The sequence below is a fragment of the Neoarius graeffei genome, chromosome 23 (assembly GCF_027579695.1).
Source record: "Neoarius graeffei isolate fNeoGra1 chromosome 23, fNeoGra1.pri, whole genome shotgun sequence".
Lineage (NCBI taxonomy): Eukaryota > Metazoa > Chordata > Actinopteri > Siluriformes > Ariidae > Neoarius > Neoarius graeffei.
Window position 1 is genome coordinate 44,622,736 of NC_083591.1, and position 26,644 is coordinate 44,649,379.

At 41.6% G+C, this 26,644-nt stretch overlaps 1 protein-coding gene across 1 annotated transcript in view; it reads right to left on the minus strand.

The window, feature by feature from the left end:
* The window catches only part of spmap2 (sperm microtubule associated protein 2), a 32,197-nt gene extending 11,263 nt beyond the window's left edge, over positions 1-20,934 (minus strand). The window contains exons 1-4 of the mRNA XM_060905415.1: positions 20,873-20,934; positions 18,470-18,531; positions 18,066-18,132; positions 16,042-16,168 (exon numbers count right to left, since the gene is read on the minus strand). Of these exons, the coding sequence (XP_060761398.1) occupies positions 16,042-16,168; positions 18,066-18,132; positions 18,470-18,531; positions 20,873-20,934 (318 nt within the window). The remainder of the gene's footprint in view (positions 1-16,041; positions 16,169-18,065; positions 18,133-18,469; positions 18,532-20,872) is intronic.
* Positions 20,935-26,644: the final 5,710 nt, after the last annotated feature.

The window sequence follows — 26,644 nt, forward strand, 5'->3', positions numbered from 1 at the left end:
AAAGGGACAGTTAACCATATACAGTTCATCACTGGAGCATACTTTAAGAGAAATCCCACAGGAGAGTAATGTCAAAAGATATCAGTCTAATTTCTGGGGAAAAAAAAATCACAGGTGTACACTGTAAAAAAGAATAGTTGAGAATACTTGAAATTTCAAGGCAACCGTCTGCATTAAGAATTTTATGTTTTGCCAACGATGTGCCCATGATAATCCAAACTATGATAACACTGTTATCTTTATTAAGAATTCTTAATTAAGTCAATTTTCAATTCCTCATTCTGCCAACATAGATTTCTCTTTTTGCTGAACAGTGGCATTCACAGTAGTACAAAAAGGCAATTGAGGTTATCACAAATTTTTTTTTTAGATTTTTTTTACCTTTATAGGACAGTGTAGGGACAGGAAATGAACAGGAGAGAGAGAGATCAGGAAATGACCTCAGGTCAGAATCAAACCCAGGCCCCCGGATTTATGGTATGGCGCCTTATCCACCTGAGCCACGACAACATGAACTTCAAGCGGAGAGAACCACATTGCCCAGCCCTTGCATTTGGGAGAGGAAACCACATGTCTTGGTCATTAAGAGCATGCGCTGAATAAACACCTGTGACAATTATGTATTTTCAATTCAGATTATTCACTATTGTATATTTACACATCATTGAGGTGCACCCTATCAGTTTGATGTGGATTTTTCTGTTCGTTAATAATTATTCATATTTTCTTGTCCATTCAACTGTGAATATGGAATTACTTGAACAAAGCGTAATTCTATTTTTTACAGTGTACTTTGTTTCATAATATTTTATTAGACAAACATCATCCTGGATGAACAAGTAACATAGACAGCCACGGAAAAGGCTGCAAGAGCAGACAGAAATCCTTGGTAGGTTTTAAAATGAAATTCAAAATAAAATTAATGAATAAATAAAATAATTAATCAAAATTATATTATTATGATTATTATTTATTCAGTAATTTTATTTTTAATTTCATGACTAATAAGTAATTTAATGACTAATCTAAATAAATAAATAAATACAAATAATAATAATAATAAAATTATTCATTTTTTAATTTTGATTAATTAGTCATAATTGTAATTATTCATTAATTTTATTTTGAATATCATTTTAAAACCTACCAAGGATTTCTGTCTGCTCTTGCAACCTTTTCCATAATAATAATAATAATAATAATAATAATAATAATGGGGCGGCACAGTGGTGTAGTGCAGGGGTTCCCAAACTTTTCCATGCCAAGGCCCCCCAAACAGCATTAGCTTCTAGCCGGGGACCCCCTTTGCAAACCCACAGGCAATGCTACAAAATATGTAAAGAAACATCAACTTTTAGAATGTTTTCTCTTACTTTTATTCAATAGTCAATAATTGTTACATTTGTTTAGCATAAGAATATTATTAACTAACATGTTTTCAACAAAAAAATATTTTCGCACTGAACAGTAAACTGTATAACCTCCTGTAGTACCTGATTCAACTCGTTATCCATCCTTTTTGCGACCAGTGCCTTGCGATGGAGCATGCAGTGTGTGGCCACTACATGCGGGGCCTTCTGCTTAATGAGAGCGGTCGCTCCACTGATCTTCCCGGTCATTGCCGCGGCTCCGTCCGAACACCCACACACACAACGGGTCCAGTCCAATCCGTTAGACTCGATGTCATCGTCCAAAACTTGAAAAATGTCTTTCCCAGTAGTTCTTCTTTCAAGTGCTTTACAAAATAGTATTTCCTCCACAAATCTTTCCTGTGAAATAAATCTGATGGACACAAGCAGTTGGGCCTCATTGGATAAATCTGTGCTCTCATCCAGCTGAAGTGCGAAGTATTCGCTGGCTCTCACCTGCTCCAACAGCTGAGCAGATACGTCTTGAGTCATGTCACCAATCCGTCGGCTCACGGTGTTATCAGAGAGTGGGACAGCATCGATTTTTTTTGGCAGCATCCTCACCAAGCAATTCTCGGACAATGTCTTTGGTGGCTAGTAAAATCAAATCTTCTCCAATTGAGTGAGGTTTTTTAGCACGAGCAATGTGGTACGAGGCTAAAAATGATGCCTTCAGGGCCCGCTCGGGGACAGTAGCTTGCTGGGTGAATGCAGCAGATTGCCTGACCAAATGCTCTTCTTTGCGTCTGAAGAAATCTACTGGTTTTTTTCGGCATCTGTCGGATGTTTTTGTACCAAGTGATGCTGAAGCTTCGAAGGTTTTAAGCACTCATTCGACAGGGTCTCCAGACAGCGGACGCATTTCGGGCAATCATGGCCATTTTTCTGTATGGCTGTAAAGCCATACTTAATGTATGCTGCCTCATATTTTCGGATTTTAGTTGGCCAGGACTTCTTAGTTTTTTTCGCAGCAGTGTCCTCCACAGCAGGGCTGTTGGTTTGTTCCTTCGGTCTCTTCTTCAAAAACCTGTCCATTTTGCGCTAGCAATACGCTAGTTTGAGGAGCAAAGCAGCTTGATAAATGGCGCAAACCGCAACGTCACAGGCAATCGGAGAGATGAGCATGGGAAATAATGTTTCGATATGATGTATTATTATTAATAATTATATTTTATAATAATGATTAAAAAACTAATTACAATATATTTAATAATTATTATTTTTAAAAAGTATATTTTTTCCGCAATTTTTTTATCATCGTCCCTCCAATTTTCTGAGGTCCCCCTAGCGCCCCCTGGCAGCCCCCACTTTGAAAACCACTGGTGTAGTGGTTAGCGCTGTCGCCTCACAGCAAGAAGGTCCGGGTTCAAGCCCCGTGGCTGGCGAGGGCCTTTCTGTGTGGAGTTTGCATGTTCTCCCCGTGTCCGCGTGGGTTTCCTCCGGGTGCTCCGGTTTCCCCCACAGTCCAAAGACATGCAGGTTAGGTTAACTGGTGATTCTAAATTGACCGTAGGTGTGAATGTGAGTGTGAATGGTTGTCTGTGTCTATGTGTCAGCCCTGTGATGACCTGGTGACTTGTCCAGGGTGTACCCGGCCTTTCGCCCGTATAGTCAGCTGGGATAGGCTCCAGCTTGCCTGCGACCCTGTAGAACAGGATAAAGCGGCTACAGATAACGAGATGAGATGAGATTATTATGTTTATTTATTTTTATTAATTAGTCATTATTTTATTTATTCATTAATTTTATTTTGAATAAAATTGGATTTATATTTTATTCAAAATAAATTTGTCTGCTCTTCCAACCTTTTCCATAATAATAATAATAATAATAATAATAATAATAATAATAATAATAATAATTATTATTATTATTATTATTAATGAACAAATTGTATTTTTTTTTTGCATTTTTGATCTTATCCAAATAGATATTAATGGGGTTAAAATGTTTTAAAAGGTTTTAAAATGTTCAATTAGACAGAATCTTATTTTTTTTTAAAGTGAGTTTAAAGGGTTATATTAATTTTTTGTTTTGTTTTGTTTTTTTAAGTAGTCAGTGCAGACCCACAGGCCAACAGTCGTATACCAGTCCATCTCTGAGCAGCATGCTCACACATTTACACACTCATTCACACCTATGGGAAATTTAGAGTCACCAATCTACCTACATGTATGTTTTTGGGAAATGGGAAGAAACCAGAAAACCTGAAGGAAACCCACAGAGGCATTGGAAGAACATGTGAGACACCACACAAATATTAACCTGAGCTCAGGATCAAACCAGGGATTGGCTGAATATTACGTCACTTGTTTTATTTAGCTGTGCTTAAGATAAAAACTATGCAGATGACTCAGCCTTCATCAGGGCAGAGGACAATCACAACAGAAGACAAAGGCATTATTGTGTGATCTCTGTCGGTCAACCTGGTGCCACACTGGGCACCCTGCAGGCTTTTTCATCCATGCAAATACAACCCCGATTCCAAAAAAGTTGGGACAAAGTACAAATTGTAAATAAAAACGGAATGCAATGATGTGGAAGTTTCAAAATTCCATATTTTATTCAGAATAGAACATAGATGACATATCAAATGTTTAAACTGAGAAAATGTATCATTTAAAGAGAAAAATTAGGTGATTTTAAATTTCATGACAACACATCTCAAAAAAGTTGGGACAAGGCCATGTTTACCACTGTGAGACATCCCCTTTTCTCTTTACAACAGTCTGTAAACGTCTGGGGACTGAGGAGACAAGTTGCTCAAGTTTAGGGATAGGAATGTTAACCCATTCTTGTCTAATGTAGGATTCTAGTTGCTCAACTGTCTTAGGTCTTTTTTGTCGTATCTTCCGTTTTATGATGCGCCAAATGTTTTCTATGGGTGAAAGATCTGGACTGCAGGCTGGCCAGTTCAGTACCCGGACCCTTCTTCTATGCAGCCATGATGCTTTAATTGATGCAGTATGTGGTTTGGCATTGTCATGTTGGAAAATGCAAGGTCTTCCCTGAAAGAGACGTCATCTGGATGGGAGCATATGTTGCTCTAGAACCTGGATATACCTTTCAGCATTGATGGTGTCTTTCCAGATGTGTAAGCTGCCCATGCCACACGCACTAATGCAACCCCATACCATCAGAGATGCAGGCTTCTGAACTGAGCGCTGATAACAACTTGGGTCGTCCTTCTCCTCTTTAGTCCGAATGACACGGCGTCCCTGATTTCCATAAAGAACTTCAAATTTTGATTCATCTGACCACAGAACAGTTTTCCACTTTGCTACAGTCCATTTTAAATGAGCCTTGGCCCAGAGAAGACGTCTGCGCTTCTGGATCGTGTTTAGATACGGCTTCTTCTTTGAACTATAGAGTTTTAGCTGGCGACGACGGATGGCACGGTGAATTGTGTTCACAGATAATGTTCTCTGGAAATATTCCTGAGCCCATTTTGTGATTTCCAATACAGAAGCATGCCTGTATGTGATGCAGTGCCGTCTAAGGGCCCGAAGATCACGGGCACCCAGTATGGTTTTCCGGCCTTGACCCTTACGCACAGAGATTCTTCCAGATTCTCTGAATCTTTTGATGATATTATGCACTGTAGATGATGATATGTTCAAACTCTTTGCAATTTTACACTGTTGAACTCCTTTCTGATATTGCTCCACTATTTGTCAGTGCAGAATTAGGGGGATTGGTGATCCTCTTCCCATCTTTACTTCTGAGAGCCGCTGCCACTCCAAGATGCTCTTTTTATACCCAGTCATGTTAATGACCTATTGCCAATCGACCTAATGAGTTGCAATTTGGTCCTCCAGCTGTTCCTTTTTTGTACCTTTAACTTTTCCAGCCTCTTATTGCCCCTGTCCCAACTTTTTTGAGATGTGCTGCTGTCATGAAAATTCAAATGAGCCAATATTTGGCATGAAATTTCAAAATGTCTCACTTTCGACATTTGATATGTTGTCTATGTTCTATTGTGAATACAATATCAGTTTTTGAGATTTGTAAATTATTGCATTCCGTTTTTATTTACAATTTGTACTTTGTCCCAACTTTTTTGGAATCGGGGTTGTATGAAGTCAGTGGTTAGGAAAGAGAGCTGTGACTTGTGGGTTGAACACACTGGAATTTGTTTACACCAACATCCATACTGTATAATAGGCTGCACTATATGCCTACTTTGCCTACCTGAACCACATCTGTTAATGCTAATATCAACATCTAGGCCACTGTTCAAATGTGCCAAAACAGGCTCTGAACCAAGTGACAACCTGAACTGAAGGAACCAGGTCAGCGCAAGGAGGCTGATACTTAAGGTGGCTTAGTAGCAAGTGCATACACAATGGTACTGTCTTCAAGATCATCGCTGCCAAGCTGACAACCCATAATATTTTCCTGAGATTAGATAAAGCAGTCTCCAGGAGAGACAAAGATAATCTCTAACCACATCCGGGACACCAGTGACACATGGCCCAACAGTTATTTATCTCTCAGTCAGCAACATTCAGAGGCTTTTACTCATAATAGTTAAGGTCTAATATAATTTGCAGTGTTTTATTCAGCTTCCGGGTCTTATGAATAGTTCGTCCTGCGCTTCTTTGTAATTAGTTTGCATTTCTCGACTTTCATGATGGGTTCAAGTCGAATGTTTGGTGGTGGTATCCCAGCGAATCTATATAATGTTGATGTTGGTGTCGCTTTCAGTGTCCCACTGATTGTCCTGCATGACTTGTTCAGTTCTGTATGCATGGCACGTCCTTGCCCAGACTGGTGAGCAATCTTCTGCAGTGGAATAGCAGAGTGTTAGAGGTGTTTGCCTCAAGGTTTTGGGATCTGCCCCTCAACTGGTGGGTCAGTCCTAGGAAGAAAGGAGTGGGTGACCTTAAATAGGGCACGAGCAGGAGTGGGGAAGACTGGGGACTCCCTCCACAGATGGGGTTTCTCCACAGACGCTGGGTGCCCACGTGGCATAACTCCTCAGACCATGCATCACATCCTCCATGATTGCCCCCAAGGACCTATATGTTCAGAAGAGGACTTTAAATCTTGCAACAGTGCTGCCATCGCATGGATTAGACATTGGTATGACAAGATATGATGATTGTATGAGCTGTGTCTTGAACTATTTTGTATCTTTATTGTGTCAATAATACAATCTTATTGTGCTTTGAATGTCAAGTCACCGAAATCTATGAAAATAAAAGTGCCAGAAGATTTTAAAAAAGCAATAAAAATAAAATCAAAACACTTTCTACATATAAATACAAATAAAGTAATTAGTATCTAATTGATCTAATAACATCTGGAAAATGCACTGAATAAAATGCAGTGTCGTCTCCTCTCCGTACTAAGCCTCAGAGTTTCCTCGCCCTCTTTCCGAATCACGGACGGAATTCTAAAAAATCGGAGTGTGCCACGGTCATGAGTACCGTTGTGACCACAACCATATACTGCACAAAGATATGGCATAGCTAAAAGAACGCAAAAGCAGTGGAAAAACAAAGAGAGTTGCACACGTGTGACTATGTTGTGTATGGAATGTCGCTTGACCCCTCGTTTGTATATCCACCAACATGGCTGACATCCAGGTTTCTATTTTGCTTTGATGTCACTTGCAAGTCAAGGATAGCCGACTCGGTGCTACATACCTCGTCGGCTATCGGCTCATGTATGACTCGATTTTGTGGAATAACTTAATTATTTAAATGTTTTCAAGATCCTTGCAGAGATAGTCTGCTCTGTGCACAGTGTATGCATTTTGTGGGTTATGTGGAGAAGTAGCTCTGTAAAAAAAAAAATTCAGTGTGCGAGAGAGACCAGATATGAACTCTGGGTGTAGTGATATGGAAATGTCAGTCATAATTTACAGATCATACTCAGAGTGCTGCCCTTTCCACCAGAGAATATTCAGATTGAGCAGATTAACATGATGTGGATGAGGCACGCTATTCTTTTTTTCTGTCGTTATTGTTTGCTTTTCAACCTAAACACTATTCTTCTTAGCTCCATAAAACAACATTTCAAAAAAAAAAAAAAAATCACACAATTTTTTTTTTTTTACAGAGCTACTAAATAAATATTAAATAAATGGCCAAATATAATATTTTTGTCTCATTTGTTTAACTGGGTTCTCTTTATCTACTTTTAGGACTTGTGTGAAAATCTGATGTTGTTTTTGGTCATATTTATGCAGAAATATAGAAAATTCTAAAGGGTTCACAAACTTTCAAGCACCACTGTATGTCTGAATAATGTCAAAGCACTTCAAAATACTTTCACAGTGCTTTTTTACATCAAGAGTCAAAACTTCTAATGTTCAGTTTCTTGCAAAAGATGCACGGAGCAGCACAGTCCATTTGGTTATTGCATAGTTGTCGGCTGATTATTATCTGTTGCCAGCTACACCTCCAAAACCTGTGTACACTCGAACACCTGAATGCTAGTGCCAGATGGGGAGCTTGCTTTACTATCACGCAACAATATGAACAGGTGAATAGAGATGGCATTGGGCCAATTATTTTTTTGTTTTGCTCCTGTTTATAAGCTTTGGCCACACAAACTGGTGTTCCTCCTCTGAGCACACATTTTATTGACTTTGGCAGACGTAAGGAGAATCTCGCCAAATATTACAAAAAGCATTGGGAAACGTTTGGGGTGTAACATGCCAGAGGCGAGTTTGCGTCGGAAATGAAAAGTATGTGGTTTGTCTGTGTGTTGACAACCCGCAACTGATTATTGGTTGGTACCTGTTGCTTCTCTCCAAACGGCTTTATTCTGGGAACAGACATTATAAATCATCTTTATCATAGATATTCAAAACAAACACTGGCTACAGATCATTAAAATATCCCTTCAAATGATAAAGTCTCATTCTCATCTCATTATCTCTAGCTGCTTTATCCTGTTCTACAGGGTCGCAGGCAAGCTGGAGCCTATCCCAGCTGACTACGGGTGAAAGGCGGGGTACACCCTGGACAAGTCGCCAGGTCATCACAGGGCTGACACATAGACACAGACAACCATTCACACCTACGGTCAATTTAGAATCACCAGTTAACCTAACCTGCATGTCTTTGGACTGTGGGGGAAACCGGAGCACCCGGAGGAAACCCACGCGGACACGGGGAGAACATGCAAACTCCGCACAGAAAGGCCCTCGCCGGCCACGGGGCTCGAACCCGGACCTTCTTGCTGTGAGGCGGCAGCGCTAACCACTACATCACCGTGCCGCCTGTTTTACTTATATCACATGGATATTTTTAACTTTAACACGCAACCAGGAGCCAGTTTTCTCGTTTATTCGAGAGAGGAGTTGCTGGCCCTGAAAACAATGGGCCGAGCCGGAATACAACACCCCATCCCAGCGGAGCTGAGGAGGAAACCCAGGGGCTACAAAGCCGGAGCTAAGCTAAAGGCTAGGCTAGCAGACAACCGGTGGCGCTACAAACCATCCATTCCCTCCGTTATCATGGGGAATGTGAACTCGCTGCCGACGAGCTATCCACACTGAACAACCAGCGGATTTATCAGGAGAGCAGCTTATTTATCTTTACGGAGACATGACTAACACACCTTGTACCGGATGCTAACTTGGACCTGCGGGTATTCACTGCTGTGAGAGCTGACAGAGACACTAAAGCATGCAAGAAAGGCAAAGGTGAGGGACTCATCATTTACGTGAACAACCGCTGGTGTAACCCGGGACATATCTCCATAAAGACAGTTCTATGTTGCCTGGACTTGGAGCTGCTAGCCGTTAGCCTGCAGCCATATTATCTGCCGAGGGAGCTCAGTCATGTGATCACCATCTGTGTTTATATCCCTCCGAGGGCTGACGCAGCCGCTGCATGTAAGAGGATTCACTCTGTCACAGCAAGGCTGCAGACACAGCACCCTAAGACATTTATGATCATTTCTGGGGACTTTAATCACGCTACTTTGGACTCTACTTTGGCTGCTTTTTACCAGGTTGTGGACTGTCCAACAAGGAACAACAGGACAATTGACTTGCTGTATGTTAATGTGAGGGATGCATACAGAGTCACACCTCTGCCCCCACTAGGGAAGTCTGACCACAACCTGGTTTGTCTACAGTCAAAGTACACCCCCCTGATCCAAAGGCAGCCTGCAACAACTAGTCCCTCAGAGACTGCTATGACATAATGGACTGGGATGTGCTGCTTAGCCCACTCTCGTTTATTCGAGAGAGGAGTTGCTGGCCCTGAAAACAATGGGCCGAGCCAGAATACAACACCCCATCCCAGCGGAGCTGAGGAGGAAACCCAGGGGCTACAAAGCCGGAGCTAAGCTAAAGGCTAGGCTAGCAGACAACCGGTGGCGCTACAAACCATCCATTCCCTCCGTTATCATGGGGAATGTGAACTCGCTGCCGACGAGCTATCCACACTGAACAACCAGCGGATTTATCAGGAGAGCAGCTTATTTATCTTTACGGAGACATGACTAACACACCTTGTACCGGATGCTAACTTGGACCTGCGGGTATTCACTGCTGTGAGAGCTGACAGAGACACTAAAGCATGCAAGAAAGGCAAAGGTGAGGGACTCATCATTTACGTGAACAACCGCTGGTGTAACCCGGGACATATCTCCATAAAGACAGTTCTATGTTGCCTGGACTTGGAGCTGCTAGCCGTTAGCCTGCAGCCATATTATCTGCCGAGGGAGCTCAGTCATGTGATCACCATCTGTGTTTATATCCCTCCGAGGGCTGACGCAGCCGCTGCATGTAAGAGGATTCACTCTGTCACAGCAAGGCTGCAGACACAGCACCCTAAGACATTTATGATCATTTCTGGGGACTTTAATCACGCTACTTTGGACTCTACTTTGGCTGCTTTTTACCAGGTTGTGGACTGTCCAACAAGGAACAACAGGACAATTGACTTGCTGTATGTTAATGTGAGGGATGCATACAGAGTCACACCTCTGCCCCCACTAGGGAAGTCTGACCACAACCTGGTTTGTCTACAGTCAAAGTACACCCCCCTGATCCAAAGGCAGCCTGCAACAACTAGTCCCTCAGAGACTGCTATGACATCATGGACTGGGATGTGCTGCTTAGCCCACACTGTGAGGACATAGAGGGGCTGACACACTGTCTGACGGATTATCTCAATTTCTGTGCAGATGTGGTTTCCCCCGCTAAGACTGTATGGTGTTACCCTAATAACAAGCCATGGGTAACACAGGAAGTCAAAGCTGTCCTCAACATGAAGAAGGCCGCCTTCAGGAGCCAATTGACTTTGGGAGGTCCAGACCAAGGTCACGACCAGTTCTGATCGAGGGAGTCGAGGTGGAGGCTGTGGATTCCTACAAGTACCTTGGGCTATGGCTGGACAGCAAGCTGGACTGGACTTGCAACACCAATCACTTATACACTTTGTCCCTCACACAAACTGAACAGGATGTGAGTGGAACCCTGCCTGGTCACCTAGATCTCCAGCTACCTCACCAACAGGCCACAGTACGTCAGGCTGAAGGACATCACGTCTGACACTGTGATTAGCAGCACCGGAGCACCCCAGGGCACGGTGCTGGCCCCTCTTCTTTTCACCCTGTACACTGCGGACTTCTGCTACAACTCAGAGCTGTGTCACATTCAGAAGTTCGCAGATGACACAGCCATCGTTGGGTGTATCAGTGACGACAGAGAGGAGGAGTATGGGAGCCTGGTGAGGGACTTTGCTGTGTGGTGCAACAGGAACCATCTGCAGCTCAATACCTCGAAGACCAAGGAGCTGGTCATTGACTTTGGGAGGTCCAGACCAAGGTCACGACCAGTTCTGATCGAGGGAGTCGAGGTGGAGGCTGTGGATTCCTACAAGTACCTCGGGCTGTGGCTGGACAGCAAGCTGGACTGGACTTGCAACACCAATCACTTATACAGGAAGGGACAGAGCAGGCTATACTTCCTTAGGAGGCTGCGATCCTTTAACATTTGCAGGAAAGTCCTGTGGATGTTCTATCAGTCTGTGGTTGCCAGTGTCCTGTTTTACACCGTGGTGTGCTGGGGGGGCAGCACATCCAAGAAGGACACATCCAGGCTGGACAAACTGATCAGGCGGGCCGGGTCTGTGGTCGGCATGAAGCTGGACTCTCTGGTGATGGTGGCAGAGAAAAGGACTATGGACAAACTATTGAACATCATGGACGATGCCAGTCACCCTCTGCACACCGTCATCAGCAACCAGAGGAGCCTGTTCAGTGACAGAATGCTCCTTCCCAAGCGCAGGACGAACAGACTTAAAACATCCTTTGTCCCTCACATCATCATACTGTACAGCTCCTCTCTGGGGGGAGGAGGAGGGGTAACAGGAGGACAGAGGACGGGAAGAAGCAGTAGCCTAGCCTAACAATAAGCAATACTGGACAATGTGCAATATAAATGTGCAATATAAAGTGCAATATCTCTCCTACTGGCCCCCCTTTTTTATTTCCTTTTTCCCCTCTTCCCCATATCTTATTTTTATATTTGTATATGTAAATACTTAATTTAATTTATCTAGAAGTTTTTTCTCTATTTTCTATTCTCTGTTTATCCTGTAATGATGCTGCTGGAATCTTAATTTCCTTGAGGGAACCCTCCCAAAGGGATCAGTAAAGTTCTAATCTAATCTAATCTAATCTAATCTAATCTAATCTAATCTAATCTAATCTAATCTAATCTAATCTAATCTAATCTAATCTAATCTAATCTAATCTAATCTAATCTAATCTAATCTAATCTAATCTAATCTAATCTAATGATGTACTGTACATTTTTATATGATGCACATTTTTATAAACGCACGGCACACACTTTTTAAATACTCTGCATTTTTGTTTGCACCTTGCGGGGTATCAAGGGAGGCTGGGGGGTGTAGGATTAGAAATGTGCTCTTTTGAGTGAGGAGGGAGGGTGGGTGGAGTAGTTAGGAAATGGGAATAGGGTCACGGGTATTGTTATGCTGTTTAAATAATATTGGCTGGCTTTGAGTGGTCTATCAGATATATTCCATTCAGCTAGCATGATATTGAATGAGTTGAAGACGAATAGCTGAATGGAATATATCTGATAGACCATGAAAAAAAGCCAGCCAATATTATTATTATTATACATACACACACTCTTCATATCAGCATTCTCGAAGGCCAACGCGAGCTTACCCGCGACTCGGTGCTGTTATTGTGGCAGTCCAGTTATCTTCTCGCCGGTGTAGTGTTAACGCAGGCCAATGCTAGCGTAGTCAAGCTGAATATTATTATTATTATTATTATTATTATTATTATTATTATTATCTTTCCTGTGTAATTTACTTAGTAACTTTTAAAATCAACATAGAGAACTACATACGACGGAGCGACCTAGCAGCCAAAATTCTCTCAAAATCTTCCATTTTTAACGACGCAAACCTGGCGGCCATGTTTGTTTACAAACTGTCACAGTCAGTCGCTAGTGCAGAAGTTTTACATCTCTGACGTGTCTCTTTTCCAGTTTTTCGATGTCCGTTGGTCTGTTTTTCTCTTGTAAATATGTGTGAAGAATATCTAATGAAGTTTTGGTAGCCTTTTGGGTGTTCAGCACGTCTTCAGTTGCAATTTTCAGTTTATTTATTTAGTGCTTAAACCTAGTACTGGATTAGTCTCGTCTTCTCTCTTTCCCAGCCGACAAAGAAATTATTGTGCACATGCGCAGCAGCAAAGTTTTGTCATTGGATCTTTGCATGAGCTCCAATGTGTGACGTCATGTTGTCTTAACAACGTGCAATATTGTAAGAATATTGCACGCTCATTCTCCATTGGGTAGAGTGGCGTAATACATGGAGGATAAGCGATATAATAACAATATCACATGCCATCAGTAAACCCACTAGAAGGGAATAGAATTCGTGTTTTTATTCCATGGAAAAAGTGGCACCTGTGTATAATAATTTGTCATATTGTCTATCTTTTCTATTGTACTTTATGTTGTTGCTTTGAGTTGTTGTTGTTTTTTTTTGTGTATGCTGTTTGATGTTTACCTCCCTTTCCGAGTGTAGTATTTTGCTTGTGTCTACCTGCCCTCCCCTACCTATTGTTCTTGTGTCTACTTGCTGCAGGGACTACGGATGGAAATTAGCTAAACGCTATACTCTGGTGCAATACATCTTTTCTCATGTCTGTTGTACATGGCCCCTGACAAATATAAATAAATAAATAAATAAATAAATAAGCAAGCAAGCAAGCAAGCTACTGTGGTTAGATGCTTATATCTTGTGTGAGAATAATAAACATACCAATAAAAGCTAATTAAAATGTCAGAAAAATCAATAATAAGCCTATTAAAAAATTTATGGACCAAATATGATAGCTGCATCATTTATACAGCTCTGAGGCAGACGTCTTCATTCTCAAGGGCATGCTTGGTGCTTGCAGCACCTACATTAAAATCTTGTTATGAATCCTACTTAGTTTATAGGTGACTTTTCCTGAAAAAAAAAAGCACGTAAGATAAATGAAAAAAAAAAACCCAACCCTGATCACTGCGAGAATTGAATGGGTTAAAAACAAGACTTGTACATGCATATTATATGTTGTAGGGTCATATGAAGTATGAAGAACAGCTTATAAAGTACAGTGGTGCTTGAAAGTTTGTGAACCCTTTAGAATTTTCTATATTTCTGCAGAAATATGACCTAAAACATCATCAGATTTTCACACAAATCCTAAAAGTAGATAAAGAGAACCCAGTTAAACAAATGAGACCAAAATATTATACTTGGTTATTTATTTATTGAGGAAAATGATCCAATATTACATATCTGTGAGTGGCAAAAGTATGTGAACCTCGAGGATTAGCAGTTAATTTGAAGGTGAAATTAGAGTCAGGTGTTTTCAATCAATGGGATGACAATCAGGTGTGAGTGGGCACCCTGTTTTATTTAAAGAACAGGGATCTATCAAAGTCTGATCTTCACAACACATGTTTGTGGAAGTGTATCATGGCACGAACAAAGGAGATTTCTGAGGACCTCAGAAAAAGCGTTATTGATGCTCATCAGGCTGGAAAAGGTTACAAAACCATCTCTAAAGAGTTTGGACTCCATCAATCCACAGACAGACAGATTGTGCACAAATGGAGGAAATTCAAGACCATTGTTACCCTCCCCAGGAGTGGTCGACCAACAAAGATCACTCCAAGAGCAAGGTGTGTAACAGTCGGTGAGGTCACAAAGGACCCCAGGGTAACTTCTAAGCAACCGAAGGCCTCTCTCACATTGGCTAATGTTCATGTTCATGAGTCCACCATCAGGAGAACACTGAACAGCAAATGGTGTGCATGGCAGGGTTGTAAGGAGAAAGCCACGGCTCTCCAAAAAGAACATTGCTGTTCGTTTGCAGTTTGCTAAAGATCATGTGGACAAGCCAGAAGGCTATTGGAAAAATGTTTTGTGGACGGATGAGACCAAAATAGAACTTTTTGGTTTAAATGAGAAGCGTTATGTTTGGAGAAAGGAAAACACTGCATTCCAGCATAAGAACCTTATCCCATCTGTGAAACATGGTGGTGGTAGTATCATGGTTTGGGGCTGTTTTGCTGCATCTGGGCCAGGACGGCTTGCCATCATTGATGGAACAATTAATTCTGAATTATACCAGCGAATTCTAAAGGAAAATATCAGGACATCTGTCCACGAACTGAATCTCAAGAGAAGGTGGGTCATGCAGCAAGATAATGACCCTAAGCACACAAGTCGTTCTACCAAAGAATGGTTAAAGAAGAATAAAGTTAATGTTTTGGAATGGCCAAGTCAAAGTCCTGACCTTAATCCAATCGAAATGTTGTGGAAGGACCTGAAGCGAGCAGTTCATGTGAGGAAACCCACCAACATCCCAGAGTTGAAGCTGTTCTGTATGGAGGAACGGGCTAAAATTCCTCCAAGCCGGTGTGCAGGACTGATCAACAGTTACCGGAAACGTTTAGTTGCAGTTACTGCTGCACAAGGGGGTCACACCAGATACTGAAAGCAAAGGTTCACATACTTTTGCCACTCACAGGTATGTAATATTGGATCATTTTCCTCAATAAATAAATGACCAAGTATAATATTTTTGTCTCATTTGTTTAACTGGGTTCTCTTTATCTACTTTTAGGACTTGTGTGAAAATCTGATGATGTTTTAGGTCATATTTATGCAGAAATATAGAAAATTCTAAAGGGTTCACAAACTTTCAAGCACCACTGTATGTTAGGAGACTGTTTGCACCTTGCGGTACTGCTGCCTGTAAACAAAACCATAATTGAAATTAAAAAAAAAAATGTCATTACAAATGCAAAAAAAAAAAAACACAAACACAAATAAATTAAATAAAAAAGAGAAGAAATGCTGTGGAGGGTCTCTGTTTGTAGATCATGTTTATGATTAGGATTGTTATCATTATTTTGTAAATATTAATTGTAAATAGTTGGAAATGTTCGTTATTTTTTCAGCTCTTGTGAGGCAGTAATTAAGGTTCGTTTGGAAGCAGCACAGCAATATTGTGTGGATCCTTAATCGGGGGGGGGGGGGGGGGGGGGGGGGTAGAAGCAGGTGAAAAGTTACAATACTGTGTGTACGGAGAAGTATAAAGAACTGTGAAGACTCACTGTGGACAACAGGGGGCGATCAGGCTGCCAGCCAGCTGCAGGTGGACGGGGTTGAGCGAGTGAACACACTCTTTCAGAGGGATGAGCCTTCAATGCAGCTGTGCTCACCTTCCATTCAGGAGACTCTCTAAAGAGAGAGAGAGAGAGAGAGAGCTTTACTTTACTCGAGACATGAAAGTTGAACATTGGAAGCTGATCTTTGTGAGCAGATTGTCCAGATGAGGAGGTTAGAGAGCTGGATAGATTGTTCAACTCTTAATGTGCATGAGCTCTGGAGCAGATATGATTTTCATGATCCCTCCCATTACTGTATTTTTTATTCACTTTCATTCCTCTTCCTGAAAACACAGACACCGTTTCTCCCCTCAAACTCTATTCATGCTCAACAGTTACTTTTTTACAACAGCTGTTATTATTCCCTCAAGCGCAATTACTCAAACATACTAATGTCTGGTCATGAAAAATGCACATTTATTCGATCCACATTCACTGGATATGAGCAATCATGCGCTCTGACTGGCTATTCTACTACTAGGATATCAGCTCATATACTGTGAGTAGAGAAAAACAAAATCGCGGTGTGTTTTGCTGAACCAACCGAAGATGGTGGGTTTCCTCACATGAACTGGTTGCTTCAGGTCCTTCCACAACATTTCGATTGGATTAAGGTCAGGACTTTGACTTGGCCATTCCAAAACATTAACTTTATTCTTCTTTAACCATTCTTTGGTAGAACGACTTGTGTGCTTAGGGTCGTTGTCTTGTTGCATGACCCACCTTCTCTTGAGACTCAGTTCATGGACAGATGTCCTGACATTTTCCTTTAGAATTCACTGGTATAATTCAAAATTCATTGTTCCATCAATGATGGCAAGCCGTCCTGGCCCAGATGCAGCAAAACCATGATATTACCACCACCATGTTTCACAGATGGGATAAGGTTCTTATGCTGGAATGCAGTGTTTTCCTTTCTCCAAACATAACACTTCTCATTTAAACTAAAATGTTGCATTTTGGTCTCATCCGTCCACAAAACATTTTTCCAATAGCCTTCTGGCTTGTCCATGTGATCTTTAGCAAAATACAGACGAGCAGCAATGTTCTTTTTGGAGAGCAGTGGCTTTCTCCCTGCAACCCTGCCATGCACACCATTGTTGTTCAGTGTTCTCCTGATGGTGGACTCATGAACATTAACATTAGCCAATGTGAGAGAGGCCTTCAGTTGCTTAGAAGTTACCCTGGGGTCCTTTGTGACCTTGCCGACTATTACACGCCTTGCTCTTGGAGTGATCTTTGTTGGTCGACCACTCCTGGGGAGGGTAATAATGGTCTTGAATTTCTTCCATTTGTACACAATCTGTCTGACTGTGGATTGGTGGAGTCCAAACTCTTTAGAGATGGTTTTGTAAACTTTTCCAGCCTGATGAGCATCAACAACGCTTTTTCTGAGGTCCTCAGAAATCTCCTTTGTTCGTGCCACGATACACTTCCACAAACATGTGTTGTGAAGATCAGACTTTGATAGATCCCTGTTCTTTAAATAAAACAGGGTGCCCACTCACACCTGATTGTCATCCCATTGATTGAAAACACCTGACTTTAATTTCACCTTCAAATTAACTGCTAATCCTCGAGTTTCACATACTTTTGCCACTCACAGATATGTAATATTGGATCATTTTCCTCAATAAATAAATGACCAAGTATAATATTTTTGTCTCATTTGTTTAACTGGGTTCTCTTTATTTACTTTTAGGACTTGTGTGAAAATCTGATGATATTTTAGGTCATATTTATGCAGAAATATAGAAAATTCTAAAGGGTTCACAAACTTTCAAGCACCACTGTAGGTTTTCTGATTAAAGCACACCCATTTGTTTTATTCCTTACTCCTCTTTTTCCTATTCCACTCCTTAGCAACTGCCAAGTCAAATCCATCCTTGAAATTCAATTAAACTCATGTTGATTCTGGAAATTAGACAAACTATGCCATGCATGTATTATACAGTATGCTGTACAGTTACCTGTTGTCCTCATAGTGAGTAATAATCTTTTTCCTCTCTGACAGCTGGGACCAACGTGATGTGAGCTCTGCCGTGAGACACAGACAACACTTAAAAAAAAAAACCACACACATTACAGTTTAACCATTATTTTTATTCAGCAATAATCTGATTAAAGATGATTTCCCAGACACACACTTAATTTAATGAGGTTTCTAAAGTGAAAACCAGTCATTTGTTATGTTTTAAGCCTGTAAGCTACGTTTAAATGATCTGGAAAAACTGGCACATGAACCTAATGACGGTGATAAGATCCCCTTTTAGTTCGATATGACTGTTAAAAGAACAATTGACAAATTGTTTCAGTATAATTGAGTACAATATAGCATAGGAAAGTCTTCATTTCTTAAAAGAAATGTTTTTACCAAATGCAGTGGTGGAGCGCTTTGATTTTGCTGGAAGTTCATCCAACCAGTATACAGACCGCCTGCAAACACAAGACCAATACAGACATACAATCACCAGACACTTTAATAGGAACACATGGACACCTGGTCATTCCAGCTAATCAGCCAATCACGTGGAAGCAGCACAATGCGTAAATGAATGGAGCTACAGGACGAGGGCTTCACTTAACATTCGTATCAAACATCAGAATAAGGAAAATGTGATCTTAGTGTCTTTGTGTCATGGATGTTAGTCCTAGAAAGGTTGGCTTGAGTATTTTAGAAACTGCTGATCTGGGAATTTCACACACACAACAGTCTCTAGGCGGCACGGTGGTGTAGTGGTTAGCGCTGTCGCCTCACAGCAAGAAGGTCCGGGTTCGAGCCCCGGGGCCGGCGAGGGCCTTTCTGTGTGGAGTTTGCATGTTCTCCCCGTGTCCGCGTGGGTTTCCTCCGGGTGCTCCGGTTTCCCCCACAGTCCAAAGACATGCAGGTTAGGTTAACTGGTGACTCTAAATTGACCGTAGGTGTGAATGTGAGTGTGAATGGTTGTCTGTGTCTATGTGTCAGCCCTGTGATGACCTGGCGACTTGTCCAGGGTGTACCCCGCCTTTCGCCCGTAGTCAGCTGGGATAGGCTCCAGCTTGCCTGCGACCCTGTAGAACAGGATAAAGCGGCTAGAGATAATGAGATGAGACAACAGTCTCTAGAGTTTATACAGAATGATGAGATGAAAAAAAAAAAACTACTGAGTGGCAGTTTTGCAGTAACTCAAGTAATCACTCTTTACAACCGTGGTGAGCAGAAAAGCATCTCAGAACACACAACCACATCAAGTTCCAGTGCTGTCAGTCAACAACAGGTATCTGAAATTATTCTATCCACATTCACTCTAAGGGGCGGCACGGTGGTGTAGTGGTTAGCGCTGTCGCCTCACAGCAAGAAGGTCCGGGTTCGAGCCCCGTGGCCGGCGAGGGCCTTTCTGTGCGGAGTTTGCATGTTCTCCCCGTGTCCGTGTGGGTTTCCTCTGGGTGCTCCAGTTTCCCCCACAGTCCAAAGACATGCAGGTTAGGTTAACTGGTGACTCTAAATTGACCGTAGGTGTGAATGTGAGTGTGAATGGTTGTCTGTGTCTATGTGTCAGCCCTGTGATGACCTGGCGACTTGTCCAGGGTGTACCCCGCCTTTCGCCCGTAGTCAGCTGGGATAGGCTCCAGTTTGCCTGCGACCCTGTAGAACAGGATAAAGCGGCTAGAGATAATGAGATGAGACATTCACTCTATATGAGCAATCACGTGCTCTGATTGGCTACTCTACTACTAGGATATCAGCTCATATACTGTGAGTAGAGAAAAACAAAATGGCGGAGCGTTTTGCTGAACAAACCGAGGACGAAATAAAAAATATTTGAAAATAAAACCCCAAAAATACAAAAAAAAGAAAGTAACAAAATTTGGAATGAAAGTATTTGATGGTAAGAGCGCATCTTTTTTTCTCATCTCATCTCATTATCTCTAGCCGCTTTATCCTGTTCTACAGGGTCGCAGGCAAGCTGGAGCCTATCCCAGCTGACTACGGGCGAAAGGCGGGGTACACCCTGGACAAGTCGCCAGGTCATCACAGGGCTGACACATAGACACAGACAACCATTCACACTCACATTCACACCTACGGTCAATTTAGAGTCACCAGTTAACCTAACCTGCATGTCTTTGGACTGTGGGGGAAACCGGAGCACCCGGAGGAAACCCACGCGGACACGGGGAGAACATGCAAACTCCGCACAGAAAGGCCCTCGCCAGCCACGGGGCTCGAACCTGGACCTTCTTGCTGTGAGGCGACAGCGCTAACCACTACACCACCGTGCCACCCCATCTTTTTTTTTTTTAAGGAATTATTATCATAGCATTTTTCACAAATTGCTGCTGTCATTTCGCCGGTTTGTTTACATTCTAAGCGGAAATGATTTGTCGGACGTTTTGTATAAAGTTTTTATTTATCGAATTTGCAAAAAGTAAAAATAAAAATGCTCTGCTTCTCAAAATCCAGTGAACGTGGACAGAATAAAACAGTTATTCCGTTCAATCTCGTCATACGTGGCTTATAGCCGACTCGGTGCTATGCGCCTCGTCAACTACCAGCTCATGTACGACTCGATTTCATGGAATAACTGTTAAATAATTCAGTGCCAATATTCCAATGTTACAATATAACAACCTGGCTAATGCAGTTAAGTCTCACGAGGAGCTCCTCTTGTCTTGATTTTCTGCCTCCGAAGGAAACAAGCTCCTCCTCATAACCAGGGTTATAACGACAAGTGTGCATGCCCTGTAAGTTTACTGTATTTATTCTCAAGGTATATGACCTGTTAGGGAGTCCTACCTGTCAGGGAATTTGAGTAGGTTGGGTTTCGGCTGGGCAAGATGCTCGATTCGTGATGCCATTGAGCAGCCAGAGGTGTACTAAAAGACAGATGAAGTTAAGCCGTCCTGTGTTAATGTGTATATCTTTATAGCTGAGACAAATGAATCAAACAAGCAGGAATAGGAGAACTTTGCCGTTTTATAAAAGCTGGATGATCGGATCATTCTGATATACTATTATAGGAATGGAACAAACTACATGTACTCTCATTACAGCACTTGAGTACATGATTCACTGTAGCAGAACTTTTTTTAAGTATAATTAAATCATTAGCGCATCTGGCCGTAAATCTGATGAGTTGTTGCCATGGCGTGGCGTCCGTCATCCATCTGTCATCCATAATTCAGTTAAATCATATCTCCTTTGTCAGTTCTCCACGAATTTCTGATCCGATTGTTTTGTTTGCAAGAACTCGTCACTCCGTACAGAACTTGGTCGTTGTTTTGTCACATTTTTTGCTAACGAGTTAATAACTAGGCTAAATTAACGAATTTTCCAGGCCTCTCACTAGAATTTTATCTCTTCTCTGGTTTCTCATCCAATTCCAGTTCTGATCGATGTTTTGGGTCGATCTTCCCTTGAGGAACAAAACTTGGTTGTTTGTTTGTTGGTTTTCCTGTTGTAAACAACTTGTTTACAACTTTGTTTATTTTCAGTTGAATCCTATCTCCTCCCTCAATTCTTAATGGATTTCAGTTCTGATTGTTTCATCTGACAGACCTAGTCCTTCTGTACAACACTTGGTCATTGTATTGTCAAATTTTTTGCTAACGAACTGCTAATTAGGTCACCTTCATGAGTTTTCACTAGAATTGAATCTCCTTTCGCAGTTCTCACCCGATTCCAGTTCTGATCCATGTTTTGGGTAGATCGTCCCTCGGGGAACAAAACTTGGTCGTTTGTTGGTTGATTTTCCTGCTGCAAACAATTTGTTTCCAACTTTGTTTATTTTCAGTTAAATCGTGTCTCCTCCCTTCTTCAGTTCTCGATGGATTTCAGTTCTGATTGTTTTATTTGAAAGAACTCGACCTTCTGCACAAACCTTGGTCATTGTATTGTCAGTTTTTGCTGACAAATTAGTCATTAGATCAACTTAACAACACATTTTCTTCTGACTAGAGTTGTATCTCCTCTCTCATTTATCATGCGAATTCAGTTCTGATTGATGTTTTGGGTCGATCTTCAATCGGGGAACAAAATTTCATCCTTTGTTGATTTTCTTGTTGTACACAGTTTGCTGTGGAGGTCGGTCCTCTCTCACATTGTCACATTTCAGTTCTGTTTGATGGTTTGGTCATCATGGTTGTTTTGATAGCAGGCCAGATGAGCTGCTACGTCCTTGACATTCTGGTATACTTTCTAGGAATTGTAATAATAATCACTGCTAGCCCAGATAAGACACCTAGCCAAGACAATCTGCCTAAATAAAATCCTGAGTACTCTGACATCTTGTCCACCAAGTTTGTTCATTTCATCTTCAAAAATTATTTGACCGATATGATAAAACTCTTGTGCACTAAACAGAATTACGTATGGGACTACATTCATTTATTAAGAATGCAATTTCATTCAAATTTGGTTGTCCTTAAATTAATTTAAATAAGGAATCTTAATAGACTCAGTAATCTTTGGAGCACAACACAATGACCAACCAACCAACCAACCAACACCTAGTGCACATAATGTACCTGTGATCAGTTATACAAGAGGTCTGATTCATTTAATTTCATTTCTTTTTTAGGTTTCTAGTTTCAGTAGGACATATTAGAAAAGTTCATTTCATGTACTTATTTTTTTTTATATTATTTTACCTTTCAACATGAAAGCCAGTTTAATTTCAGCTCCTTTTTTTCATTTGAGTTTGTTCCACTTACCTGATCAGTGAAGGAAATGGCCAGTAACTCTAAAATAAAAAAAGAAGGAAAGAAAAAAAGCATGACTGTGCTTCATCTTTTGTGCTATGAGTTTATCAAACATATTTGGATCACAGTCTGTATCTAAAAAATATATTCAGTTACTCATTCTTGAAAAAACTGCTTTCTTCAAGACTGTGATCATCTCATCTTATTATCTCTAGCCGCTTTATCCTGTTCTACAGGGTCGCAGGCAAGCTGGAGCCTATCCCAGCTGACTACGGGCGAAAGGCGGGGTACACCCTGGACAAGTCGCCAGGTCATCACAGGGCTGACACAGACAACCATTCACACCTACGGTCAATTTAGAGTCACCAGTTAACCTAACCTGCATGTCTTTGGACTGTGGGGGAAACCGGAGCACCCGGAGGAAACCCACGCGGACACGGGGAGAACATGCAAACTCCACACAGAAAGGCCCTCGCCGGCCCCGGGGCTCGAACCCAGGACCTTCTTGCTGTGAGGCGACAGCGCTAACCACTACACCACTGTGCCGCCCGACTGTGATCATGTAATATATTAAATATCTTACAGAAAGATGTCTTCAATGGTTCTTTAAAGGTAGACTGCCTTTCAGATTTTTCAAGTGTAGGTCATATAAGTGTAGGGCGGCACAGTGGTGTCATGGTTAGCGCTGTCGCCTCACAGCAAGAAGGTCCAGGTTTGAGCCCCGTGGCCGGCGAGGGCCTTTCTGTGTGGAGTTTGCATGTTCTCCCCGTGTCCGCGTGGGTTTCCTCCGGGTGCTCCGGTTTCCCCCACAGTCCAAAGACATGCAGGTTAGGTTAACTGGTGACTCTAAATTGACCGTAGGTGTGAATGTGAGTGTGAATGGTTGTCTGTGTCTATGTGTCAGCCCTGTGATGACCTGGCGACTTGTCCAGGGTGTACCCCGCCTTTCGCCCGTAGTCAGCTGGGATAGGCTCCAGCTTGCCTGCGACCCTGTAGAACAGGATAAAGCGGCTACAGATAACGAGATGAGATGAATGAGAGGTCATATAAGTGTAGGGCAGCACGGTGGTGTAGTGGTTAGCACGGTCTCCTCACAGCAAGAAGGTTCTGGGTTCGAACCCAGCAGCTGGCAAGGGGCTTTCTGTGTGGAGTTTGCATGTTCTCACCATGTCTGCGTGGGTTTCCCCCAGGTGCTTCAGTTTCCCCCACAGTCCAAAAGACATGCAGTTAGGTTAACGTGGGGTGGCCTTGGGCTGAAGTGCCCTTGAGCAAGGTACTTAACCCCCTGACTGCTCCCTGGGTGCTCTAGTGTGGCTGCTCTGGGTGTGTGTCTGTTCACTGCTTCAGATGGGTTAAATGCAGAGGTTGAATTTCACTGTGCTTGAAGTGTGCACGCGACAAATAAAGGTTTCTTCTTCTATATAAAGAATTTTCCCCGACACTCAATTATTTTTGTTTCGTGGAGCAGAAGTTACTGAATTCAAATCACAGACTTACAAAAATTGCATACACCATGTACATATACACCATACACACCCCTCTTCCCTTTTTTCTTTCTTTTTTGAAGTACATTTTATTTATACTTATTTACTCATTCAAAATATTTGTAACTATTGCTGGGAAGTTAATTGTTTCATTTTGACTGTAAAAACAGAAACCAGCAGAAGCGTTGTCTATGAATGCAAAATGTTCAAGCTTTACTAATAATAAGTCCAAATTCATTTAAATGTGCTCATTTGCTCGGGTATTTTGCAGTAATGCAATACCAACTATGACCAGTAGATGCCAGCAAAACGCAACCTGTTAATAAGCTTTGCTCACCTTTCTTTTCACAAACACAATGAAGTGAAAACCTACACTTAACTGTTTTTTTAAAATATAAATATTAAAATAAAATATTAAAATTTCATATAAAATGACATTAGTAGCACAAACTATAGCAGGTCTAGTCCTGGGCTAGCACAAACAAAATGGAGGAAAATAAATCAAGTGGAACATGATCTCGAATTAAACCTGTTAGGTTTAGCCATTTTCACAAAGAAACTTTTAATCTCCTCCTTCTGTTAAACCTCTTTTCTGTTCACACTTTAAAACAGAAGTTTCTATCTGACCTACCTGAGAGTTGATAGTTCAATTTCCGCCAAAACTAACGGTGGGTCTTTGGGTTACTATGGCAACAAAGTGACGTACACAGGTGATGCTTCTGTTTCAGGTGGATTAATGATCAACTGACCTGTGATGAAAAGCTCAATGTGTTGCAACAACTACAGGCAAAGCCACACTATCATGTTACTTATTGGCGCCATGAGGATTTTATTCATAAACATGATTTACAAACAGAGACCCTCCACAGCATTTCTTCTCTTTTTTATTTAATTTATTTGTGGGTTTTTCATTTGTAATTACATATATTTTTTTATTTCAATTATGGTTTTGTTTACAGGCAGCAGTTCTGCAAGGTACAAACAGTCTCCTAACATACAGTGGTGCTTGAAAGTTTGTGAACCCTTTAGAATTTTCTATATTTCTGCATAAATATGACCTAAAACTTCATCAGATTTTCACACAGGTCCTAAAAGTAGATAAAGAGAACCCAGTTAAACAAATGAGACAAAAATATTATACTTGGCCATTTATTTATTGAGGAAAATGATCCAATATTACATATCTGTGAGTGGCAAAAGTATGTGAACCTTTGCTTTCAGTATCTGGTGTGACCCCCTTGTGCAGCAATAACTGCAACTAAACGTTTGCAGTAACTGTTGATCAGTCCTGCACACCGGCTTGGAGGAATTTTAGCCCATTCCTCCATACAGAACAGCTTCAACTCTGGGATGTTGGTGGGTTTCCTCACATGAACTGCTCGCTTCAGGTCCTTCCACAACATTTTGATTGGATTAAGGTCAGGACTTTGACTTGGCCATTCCAAAACATTAACTTTATTCTTCTTGAACCATTCTTTGGTAGAATGACTTGTGTGCTTAGGGTTTTTGTTTTGCTGCATGACCCACCTTCTCTTGAGATTCAGTTCATGGACAGATGTCCGACATTTTCCTTTAGAATTCGCTGGTATAATTCAAAATTCATTGTTCCATCAATGATGGCAAGCCATCCTGGCCTAGATGCAGCAAAACCATGATACTACCACCACCATGTTTCACAGATGGGATAAGGTTCTTATGCTGGAATGCAGTGTTTTCCTTTCTCCAAACATAACACTTCTCATTGAAACAAAAATGTTATATTTTGGTTTCATCCGTCCACAAAACATTTTTCCAATAGCCTTCTGGCTTGTCCACCTGATCTTTAGCAAACTGCAGACGAGCAGCAATGTTCTTTTTGGAGAGCAGTGGCTTTCTCCTTGCAACCCTGCCATGCACACCATTGTTGTTCAGTGTTCTCCTGATGGTGGACTCATGAACATTAATATTAGCCAAATAATTCCATGAGGATTTTATACTTATAAATCATTTATACTGTGTTTGCTGCAGTTACATTCAAGTTGACTTAGTTGTTGCTGTTGTTGTGATCTCCATCCTTCCCCTACCTCTGTGTGGAGTTGATGTGGATAGGGTTAAGCAGGTAGGGTTAAAGGTCTCACCCAAATGCGCAACAATGGTAGTCTGGTGGTAGCTACTCGAACCCTTGACCTTCTGATCAGCAATCTAGTGCCTTAACTTATGAGCCATGTCATAATTTTAAACCTAAATCAAGTGACTGGTCAACTGAATAATAACTAGCAATTGTTGTTGACAGTCATCTCCAGTGTAACCATCCAGGTCACTTGGTGAGCCAGATCCCAATCCCATCTGACATTGGGTGAGACACGGGGCACACCCTGGACAAATCGCAGGGCTAATACAGAGAC